At 39.3% G+C, this 11,016-nt stretch overlaps 1 protein-coding gene across 1 annotated transcript in view; it reads left to right on the forward strand.

Annotated features, from left to right (window-relative positions):
• Positions 1-11,016, forward strand: part of Ccdc73 (coiled-coil domain containing 73) — a 126,863-nt gene that overhangs the window by 94,117 nt on the left and 21,730 nt on the right. Inside the window, exons 9-11 of the mRNA XM_005364019.3 lie at positions 1,783-1,911; positions 2,482-2,541; positions 4,927-5,031. Coding sequence (XP_005364076.1) covers positions 1,783-1,911; positions 2,482-2,541; positions 4,927-5,031 — 294 coding nt within the window. The remainder of the gene's footprint in view (positions 1-1,782; positions 1,912-2,481; positions 2,542-4,926; positions 5,032-11,016) is intronic.

Here is an 11,016-nt window from a genome sequence, read left to right on the forward strand (position 1 = left end):
TTCTGGCCCCACTGCTAGGGGCCCTACAAAAGACCAAGATACACAAATGTCACCCAAATGCCGAGGGCCTAGATTGGTCCCATGCAGGTCCAGAGTTCATGAGCTCCCACAAGCTCAGGTGAACTGTCTCTGTGTGTTTCTCCATCATGGTCTTGACACCCCTTGCTCATATAATCCCTCTTCCCTCTCTTCAACTGGACTCTTGGAGTTTGGCCCAATTCTTGGCTATAGATCTCTACATCTGCTTTCACCAGTTACTGGATGAAGGTTCTGTGATGACAATCAGGTTAGTCACCAGTCTGATTACAGGAGAAGGCCAGCTCAGGCACCCTCCCCGCTATTGCTAGGAATCTTAGCAGGAGTCATCCTTGTGCATTCCTGGGAGTTTCCCTGGCACCAAGTTTCTCTCAAATCCCCAAATGGCCCACTCTATCAAGACATCTCTTTCCTGCTCTCCTCCTCTGTCCCACCCACAACTCAAACATCCTGATCCTTCATGTTCCCATCCCCCATCTCCTCCCCTCTACCTCCACTGCTCGCAGTTTACCCAGGACATCTCATCTATGTCTCTTCTACCTCCCTGGGAAGAGGAGAGTTCTTATTTTAACTGACAGTAATTTGCCTACCTGTTTTTCTAAGGAAAGGCCTACTGCTTGATCCACATAGTTACTTTAACAGTCTTTTCTGCATACTCAAAAGTGGTGTATGAACTAAGACTAATTTTCCTGGTTTTTTGGGTGGGGACTTAAGATATAATTGTATGAGGCTGAGGCATGTAGCACTGCGGCCCCCAGTTCTGGTTGCACCCCTGTTTCTTATAGCATCTATTTGAGCTTCAGTTGGCTGTCCTTTTCCACCTTCTCTATTGGCTTCTTAACTCATCTGTGAAGGCGAGGGTTCCTTGGTACACAGTCATTTGTCAGCTTCTGCCTTTCGATAACTTCTTCCCATAAAGGCCCTTGATGGATCCATCTTGGGATCCTTTCCACCAGGTGATCAATTCATGGGATAGACCCAACAAATGCTATGCCCCGGCTTCAGAGAAGTGTCACTTTGCTGAAAACTGCCATTACATGTACAGACTCACACTGCTCCAGATGCTGAGACTAAGTGATGGTTGAAGGCTTAGCCCTAAGTAGGACAGTTATACTATTTTCTTTAAGGCTCAGGAAACATTGTGGATGAGGGGGTGGAAAGAATGTAAGAATTAGAAGATAAGAGAGAAGCGTTGTACAATACGATCCTCTTGGCACAGCTTAGCTCTTGAAGTCATGATCTTAGCAACTGTAGTTGCCTGTACTGGGCCTGTGAAAGACTAAGCCTGTTGTCTTCAATCTTGGCTCAGGAAGGGATTTGTGTGATCATACCCCATCCTGTCTAAAGTATTGACTACTGATGGAATCTCAGAGAGAGAGAGGCAGTCAATATCTTCATTTGTGAACCCACAAATGAGCTCACCAGGCTCCACTGTATAGTTTAAAGCCCATGGACACACAAACTGACAAGTTAAAAGTCAGTGTGTCATAAGACAGAAAGATATGAATGTGAAGAAGAGACTTTTAAGGAGAAGAGGTTTGATAGAGGTGGGAGGGAAGATGGAGTGTGTGAGAGAGTAACCAGATGTGTTCTATATACATTGTCAAAGAAGAACTTTAATAAAATTTATATATAAAATATTCTGTTATTAAATGAAGTATAATTTTAAAGATTTGGACACTATCACGAAAACATCTTGCTTTGGTAAAATATATACTGAATTTCCTTTTTGTTTGTTATGTTAAGGAACTAAAAAGAGTAGCTTCAGAGTTGATTAAGTCCAAGGTCACATGTCAGCATAAGATGGAAGAAGAAAGTATAGATCTGATCATTAAAGAACAAAAATATGAAGAGCTTCAAGAACGACTCAGCATGGTATTTGATTAAATTTACTCAAGTTTATAAAATTAAATCTTACTAAAAGTATGAGAACTGTAGGATTATTGCATGAAATATTTCTTCTATGTAAATTAAAAATTAAAGTATGAATCTTTTTTAAATTATTGAATTTTTACTTTAATCCCAGCACTTGGGAGGCAGAGACAGAATGATCTCAGTGAGTCTGAGGCTAGCCTGGTCTACCAAGTGAGTTCCAGGACAGTCAGGACAGTTACACAGAGAAACCCTATCTTGAAAAAACAAAAACCAGAAACAAAAACAAAATTATTTAACTTTTTTGTCATTAGTAAATCTAGAACAAAACTAGGCTATAACAAATTTCATCCCACTCAGATACAGCTTCAGTGATTTTATGGCACAGTGGTGTCTCTCTAAGTCACGTCTAAGATGGGAAATTTTATAGTTTTAATGCTTATGTTTTTACTAGACTATATTAGGCTTCTTAATTCACTGGAGCCTGTGTCTCAAACACAAACATGGGTGCTGAATCAAATATAGAATGTACTGAATTTTACATCATAACTTTAAAATTCTTCAACTTTAAAGGAATTGGAATTAAATAAGAAAATTAATGAAGAGATTACCCATATTCAAGAAGAAAAACAGGTAAGCACTACTTATATATTTTGGAAGTTAGTTAATATTTTCAGAACCAGTAGTAAGGTGAGAAGTAGATGTGAGATGATATTTGCCTAGCTGTGAAGTAGGGATTCAGCTAACATGTACTGAGTGTGCATGTCTGAATGTGTTTAACCAGTCGAATGTATACTGCTACTTTTTGTTAAAAAAGCCTTCCTTCCTTTCTTCCTTCCTTCCTTCCTTCCTTCCTTCCTTCCTTCCTTCCTTCCTTCTTCCTTCCTTCCTTTCTTTGAGACAGGTTTTCACTAGGTAGCCCTAGTTGTCTTGGACTTACTTGGCAATGTAGATCAGGTTTGACTTTGAACTCACAGAAATCCACCTGCTTCTGCCTCCTGGGGTTAAAGGCCTGTGCCTTTAGATCTATTTTTGTGTGTATATGTGTCTTAGTATGTGCTCACATGTGTGTACACACATCTGTATATGCAGAGACCAGAACTTTTTAGTTCCCCTGAGCTGGAGTTACAGATGCTTATGGGACGCCTGGCTTGTTAAGTGAATGCTGGAGACCAAGCCTGACCCTCATGATTGTGCAGCAGGCACTCTTAATTGCTGGGCCATTTTTTATGTCAGGGTCTCACTCTGTGGTATAGGATAGCCTGGAATATGTAGACCATGCTGGCCTCAAACTCAAATCCTCCTATCCTATCACAACCTTCCAGGTGCTAAGATTATAGGCATCAGCCACATATTTCCTAGCTAAATTTCCATTTTTCAGAAGTAGCTTTATTATTTGTTAGTAATATCTTAGCAAATAATTACTGAAAATATATTAACATACCATGTGTGATTTTAGAACAATTTCCTCTTATCTCAGTTTATTCTTATGTTTAAAGAATAGCTTGGAAAAACTAAAGTTATTTTAAATTTTTTAGATTTATCTTATGTATATGAATGTTTTACTGCATATGCATATGTGCACCATGTGCATGCCTAATGTATACAGAGACCAGAAGAGGGCATTGGATCCCCTGGAACTGGAGATACAGATGGTTGTGACCACCATGAGGGTGCTAGAAATTGAACCTGGGACCTCTACAAAAGCAACAAGTGCTCCAAATGCTGTGCTTTCTCTCCAGCCCCCTTTCTTTTGTTTTATCTTTTCTTTTTCTTGCTTTACCTTCATTTGATTGGTGATACCCTACTCTACATAAACATTTTATAATATTATAATTCATTTTAATAGAGATATATTTCTATATCTCTAGGTGATCAAGGCAACATGTTTATTTCATTTTTAGATTCTTTATCTTATTCAGTAATACCATAGACTCTGGCACATTTCAGAAATTTATTTTACAAGCTAAGGGACTTTTAGAAATAATACTTGATAAAAATTTGTATAACTAATTATTTTAGATAATAAATCAGAGAAGTGCTATCATTTTAATATAAAATATCAAACTTAAGCTGAAACAATAATAGCTTAAAAACTAGAAACGTGCCAGGTGTTGGTAATGCACACCTTTAGCCCGAGCACTGGGGAGGCAGAGACAGGAGGATCTCTGTGAGTTTGAGGCCAGCCTGGTCTATAAAGCAAGTTCTGAGACAGCCAGGGCTCTGTTACACCGAGAAACCCTGTAACAGAAACCCAAAAATGTGAGCCCATTTTACCTTAACTGAAGGTCAGAGAGTTTGAGCTTATCTTTGCTCTTTCAAAGTTGTTGACAACAGATGTGGCTACAAACAAGAGATCCTGACCTAGGGTCTGGTTACTTGGTGTTTTGGACATTAAGATGGCCTATAGAGGTAGATCTGCTTGCTCCACTTGACCAAAGATCAGAGAATTCAAGTATGCTTCTGCTCCTTATAAAACAGGAGGTTTAACTTTGGGAGTAGCTGCCTTCAGGATACTTTATCTAGGCTGTGTTCACTGTGCCAGATATCAAATGCTTTACTCAGAAATTAATGGCTTGATGTCTCAAGTATTGAAACAAATAACTGTTCTGCTTTTCCTTTGAATCATGTTCAAGAAGTCTTTTGCCATCGTTTCCCCATTTGTATTGGGGCATAAAAGTGTATGAAAAATAAATGCTAGTGAAATCAGAACTCAAAATTCAACATTCAGTATTCAGCATTTGCTGAGTTGCTCTCCCGGTACTATCCTGTGTCTATGTGTTTCTCTCTTATCTCTGTTTCTCCTACCTAATGTTTCTAATCCTCACACCCCTACCCTGGAACATACTAACACACCATGGCTAGAATTGCAGCAGAAGTCACCCCAAAAAGGCGGCTTGCGACAAAACCCTGTTTCGAAACAAAACAAAACAAAAATCCCAAATAAACAAACAAAAAAACTAGAAATGTATCTGGAGAATGAACTTAGAAACATCATATATTTTTATGTTTTTGAAGGATATCATCATTTCTTTTCAACACATGCAACAATTACTTCAGCAACAAACTCAAGCTAATATTGAAATTAATGAAGAATTGAAGGTGCTAAGGGAAAATAATCAGGTTATGTATATATTGTTTAAATATATTTCTATCTAATAAGCTTCCCATATTTAGTTGCATTTAGGTATCTTGTTCTACCATTTGATTTAAAAAGGTAAAATACTAGATTCCTTCATCAGTTTTCAGCATCAATATCTAAAGTAATAAATATATTTTTAACATTTAAGTAACTATTTAATTGTTAAGTTTTATCAAATATCTGACTTGAATTTTTTGATACAGGGTCTCTCTAATATAATGTTGACTGTCCTAGAACTTTTTGTAGACAAGATTGGTCTCAAGGTCACAGAGATCCACCTGCCTCTGGTTTTAGTGCTAGGATTAAAGGTGTGTGCCATCATGCCCAACTAGTATATGACTTTGTAATGGAATCAGTGGAAATTTTTTATGTTTTAGAGTTGTGGCCAAGGTCAAAATTGAAGGTTGAAAAGAAAAAAGTGTCAGTCACATTTTAAAAAAAGTGTCAGGATTTGGAGGCCTATCTTCATAAAGAATATGATCAAACTACCATCATCTTCAGAATAGGTAATGATTGGACTTCACACTCCAAAAGGAGAGGCTTCTCTCTTGCCTCCCTCTTTGGGGGAAGATCCAGCTAAATAAGGTGTCTACAAGGTAGATTCATTGTAAGACAATGAATGAAGGGGGATGCTACCTTACTCCATGACTGGGTGCTGAGGTAACATAGATAATGGGGAGTCCCTCTGATGTTGCTAGTAGAGTGAAGAGAAGTCAGTTCATATAGAAATCTACCAAGAATAAGAATGATGCTCAGGTCTAATCTAGAAATTTAAAAGACTTTTCAAAGTGTTAGGAGTAAACTATGTTTAAGAAATGTATTGTGTTCCAGTAAAAAGTGGCCTTGGAAAGGTGAACAAGAGAACTTCGTTGATTCTGGACTCAACATGAAGGAACATGGGAGTGAGTGAAGGGGCAGGAACATGGCTGGGTTTGACTATGCCAAGTGATGGAATGGCCACTCCATTATCTCATAAGGAGATGGGGCATGTTCAGATAGGATAACCAATCCATGCTTTTTAAGCCCCTTTGAAGGCAGCAAAGCAAATAAATTGGAACATGTTCCATGACAACTATAGCCATCTCCCATGCAGGGACAGTCATCATAGAGAATTAGGGCTAACTTCGAGTGAGTAACTAGAGTGGTTACACAGGGATTTGTAGTGAGAAGTAAATGTATTCCTTCTGTTTAATTTTGTTCTCAATGTCTTGAAGTTTTTAATGAATTTTTATCTTTTGAATTTATGTTTTGTAAGTTAAGTTATGGAAATATGTGCTGGAGACTTGGAGCCTCAACAGGCATTTTCTTGTTTCTGTTGCCTCTCAGTCTTGGTTCTTGGCTGCTGGTTCTTCTGCCTTCTAGTGCCCTGGTCCCTTGCCTAACCACCCACTCTGCATCTCTTCATTTGTTTGGGGAAATCTTACTTTTTAGTGGATGCATAGGTGCAGTAGGAGAGGTTTGTTGTGGGTACACGTACCTTTCAGCACTCTGTGGAGAGGCATGGCAGCAGCTCTTCTTGTTTCAGGTTGGCAGCACCTTGGCATGGGCAATGAGTATCCAGTCCAGTGCTGAATGTATCCCTGCCTAGCACTCTGATCTTGCCAGTTACCCTCTGCCCTGGGTTTATATAGAGGGCCCACGGAAAGGAAAGATCACTTCCTTTTCTGGCTAGAATGTGATACATGGTGAAGCAAGTGGCAGGAAGAAGTGGGGCCCAGAAGGTAGTGACTCTTGTTCATGCTGAGTTGTCATGAAGCTTTTAGGCAGCTGTGTGGGACTTCAATTGTGCTGTGATTTTTTTTTCCTGGTCCAGAGAACCATGCCCTTAAATAGAAAATGAAGCGTCCTATGGCAGAGAGAGAGATAAAGGAAAATTTACATATTTAATACCTCTAATAGCTTGTTTCCTCTGCCTTTTTGTTTTGTACCAAGCCACACAAATTTTTTTAGTCCCTCGTCGTTGAATAGAACTAAACTTGAGCAGAGCAAAGCAATTTATCTCACCATTGCTGCCCTATGGCTTATCATGTAAAGGGTTCTGCCTGCCTTCAGTTATATAGGAATTAAAATGTCAAAGTTACAGAGGGAGAGAGTGGACCAGTAGAATCAAGATATTCATTCCCTTAACCTCTTCACCCATTCTTATAAAAGACTAGTAGAAAACAACCTTTATAAGCAAGAGTCTCTTCACACCTTTTCCCAATAGCATATGATTTATTTTGGGGAGATATGGTATCACTCTGTAGCCCAGGTTTACCACAGCCTACGGAATGCTGATGTTGTAGGCATGTAAGCACCATGTCTGACTCAAGTTCATTATGAGTAGTTGTTACAAGGTCATCTGGTAATCCATGTAAAAGAATTGAACCATAGTTTCTGGGGTGATCCAAGTATTAGATGTTAGCTAGTTTATTCTGTGATGGAGCAGAGATCCAGAAAATATAAGCAGTTTTGTTTGGGACCTTATAAATTGTAGAAAAAGCAGTACTACAACCTTGTCCTGGTCCCAATCCAGTACTATTTCTGTGTTATGTGCTCAACATATTTTCCTAGAAGCATGAGAGCTGTTAAGTTTGTGTTCCAGTTAGTTTCTGTCCACTTGATATAAACTAAAGTACACTGGGAAGAGAGCAGCAGTTGAGGAATTGCCTCCATGGGATTAGCCTATAAATATTTCTGTGTTGATGGAGGGGGTCAGCTTACTATAATTGGTGCCATCTCTGGTTAGTAGTCCTGGTTTGTATTAGAAAACCAATAGCAAGTCATACAGAGTGGAGAGCAAGCAGTGCCCTCCATGGTCTCTGCTGTAGTTCCTGCCTTCAGTTCCTGCCTCCAAGTTCCTGGCCTGACTTCCCTTGACGATAGAATCTCCTTGTGAACCAAATAAACCCTTAGCTTCTCAAATCACCTTTGGTCATAATATTTTTCACAGTGATATAAAATAAACTAAGCAAGTTTGTTAAATCAGTTGTATGAAAATTGTACTAAAATTTTGTGGTATCTATAGTGTTCATTGCTTTGAACTACTAACCAAGTCTGCAAGTATGGCCCTAGGATCTTTTAAATATGTTGAATATTCAAATGCCTTTCTTTTTAATTATTACAATTATTACCTGTCTCTTGATATTAAATAGAAAATTATATAATATCTTATAGTACATTTCAAAATATTGTCAAGTAGCCTGCTAAGAATGCAAACATTATCCTCCACTATCACCATAATCTTATAAAACAGAACATTTTAAAATATATGTATTTTAAAGATAATCTCAGGATAAAGGACAGAAAAAGGATAAGAAAAGTCATGTAATCACATCTGGCCATGGACTAGAGAAGTTTGTCATGGATCAGTGCTTAGCTGCAGACTGATGTCTAAGAACCCCTGATATATAGCATAACAAAATATTAATGCTGAGCTGTTGCTAAGGATCACATTGCTTAGATACGGCCAGGGTTTTCCTGAGGAGCATTCTAATTCCACATGCACTAAAAGGGATCGTTGCTCTTGCTAATGGCCAACTGGTTTTCAGTGCTCTGCAGCTAGACTATCATCCCTCTTATATTTTTAGCAGTAAATTTAGAAAGACCATAGATACCTAAATTCTAGTTATAACTTTAGTTATATTTTTTTTGCTTCTCATCATATCATCTTTCACTTAAATTTTTTTCTTTTTTTTTATTGAGAAAAGAAAAAAAAAACAAGTTTCCTCCTCCTCCCAGCCTCCCATTTCCCTCCCCCTCCTCCCACCCTTCTCCCCCTCCCCGCACTCCTCTCCCCCTCCCTCTTCAGTCCAAAGAGCAGTCAGGGTGCCCTGCCCTGTGGTAAATCTTAGGTCCTCCCCCCTCCATCCATATCTTGGAAGGTGAACATCCAAACTGGCTAGGCGCCCACAAAGCCAGCACATTAAGTAGGATCAAAACCCCTTGCCATTGTCCTTGGCTTCTCATCAGCCCTCATTGTTCGCCATGTTCAGAGAGTCCGGTTTTATCCCATGCTTTTTCAGTCACAGTCCAGCTGGCCTTGGTGAGCTCCCAGTAGATCAGCTCCACTGTCTCAGTGGGTGGGTGCACCCCTCGTGGAGAATTCTCAACAGAAGTACAAATGGCCAAAAGACACTTAAGGTCATGCTCAACCTCCCTAGCAATCAGGGAAATGCAAATCAAAACAACTTTGAGATATCATCTTACACCTGTCAGAATGGCTAAAATAAAAAACTCCAATGATAGCCTTTGCTGGAGAGGCTGTGGAGGAAGGGGTACCCTCATCCATTGCTGGTGGGAATGCAATCTTGTGCAACCACTTTGGAAATCAGTGTTTCGGTTTCTCAGAAAATTCAGGATCAACCTACCCCTGGACCCAGCAATACCACTCCTGGGAATATACCCAAGAGATGCCCTATCAAACGACAAGAGCATTTGTTCTACTATGTTCATAGCAGTATTATTTGTAATAGCCAGAACCTGGAAACAGCCGAGATGCCCTTCAATGGAAGAATGGATGAAGAAAGTGTGGAATATATACATATTAGAGTACTACTCAGCGGTAGTTATATTTTTATAATACTATTAAGAGTAATTTTCATATTTTACTCCTGTGGTTGTTATGTTATTACTGTATTAACTAGAGCAATTTACTGCTTATTGAAGGTTAAAGCATTTAGTGAATGATTTCAGTTTGACCTCTGACAATATCCTTTTTTCACAGATGTTTTTCAGATTTGCTAATTCAGTTGGAATAACAACAAATTTTCATGTATGTTTGTAATATGCACAAGTTTATGTTCATGATAAATATGTCCATGAAGACAGCAGCAATGTAACAGCAGGATCATCAGCGCATGAGAGTGTCAAGCGTGCTGTGGACCTTGTGAAGTGCTATTAAATGAGTGAATAAACTTGGGCTATTTTCAACTCAAAAACTACCTGGCTAGGGCTCCCAGCTAAAGATGATTAATTAAACCTACATTCATTTCTGCCGCCTTGTGAAACTATTATAAAATGGTAATAAATCCACAAGGACATGAAAATGACAGAAGGAACACAAAAGGCTAAGTTTTAAAAGTGAACTATGTGTATAATTATCAGAAACAGAAAAAAGAAAGCCAATTCAAAATCGTGGAAATGAGGCCTGGGATGTGGTTGAGTTATAGGATCCTTGCCTGGCACTGTGAGTTTTATCTCAGCTTGATATAAGCTAGAGTCATTTTGGACAAGGGAAGCTCAGCTGAGAAAATGCCTCCACTAGACTGGCCTGTGGGCAAGCCTGTAGTGCATTTTCTTAATTGATTGATGTGGGAGGAACCAGATCGCTGTGGAAAGTGTCTCTCCCTGGAATGGTGCTCCTGGATGCTATAAGAAAGTGGGCTGCACAAGCCATGGGGAGCCAGCCAGAAAACAGCATCCTCCATGGCCTCTGCATCAGCTCCTACCTCCAGGTTCCTGTCCTGTTTGAGCTCTTGCCCCGACTTCCCTTGATGATGGTTTTTGATAGGGAACTATAAGATAAAATAAACCGTTTTTTCCCCAAGTAGGCTTTGGTTATAGTGTTTTCTCACAGAAATAGAAAGCCTAAGACAGTGAGACACTGGATTGTATCTCTGCACCACCAAACAAACAAAACTAAACCCAGAAATCCTTTGTTTTTGAAGTGGGATGTGTAGTTAGTGTGTAAGACTCTATTGCAACCCCACATTCCTCCTCCCACCCCACTGGTTCTCTCCTATTTGCTATAGACTTGGAGGTGTATGCTTAGAGTTTGAGAGAGAGCTGAGGTTGAAAGGAATCTAATAGTATGTTGGGGCTCCTTATAGTTGGAAAACTGGTTATCAAAATATTAGTGACCTGAAATTGATCATGTCGCTAGCAGAAATGGCAACTATTGTAAATTAATTCTTCTCTCTGCTCCTCTCCTCTCCTTTCTCTCCACTTTCTGCCCTCTTTCCCTTCATCCCTTTTCTTTCCCTCCT

The sequence above is a fragment of the Microtus ochrogaster genome (genome assembly GCF_000317375.1).
Source record: "Microtus ochrogaster isolate Prairie Vole_2 chromosome 14 unlocalized genomic scaffold, MicOch1.0 chr14_random_1, whole genome shotgun sequence".
Lineage (NCBI taxonomy): Eukaryota > Metazoa > Chordata > Mammalia > Rodentia > Cricetidae > Microtus > Microtus ochrogaster.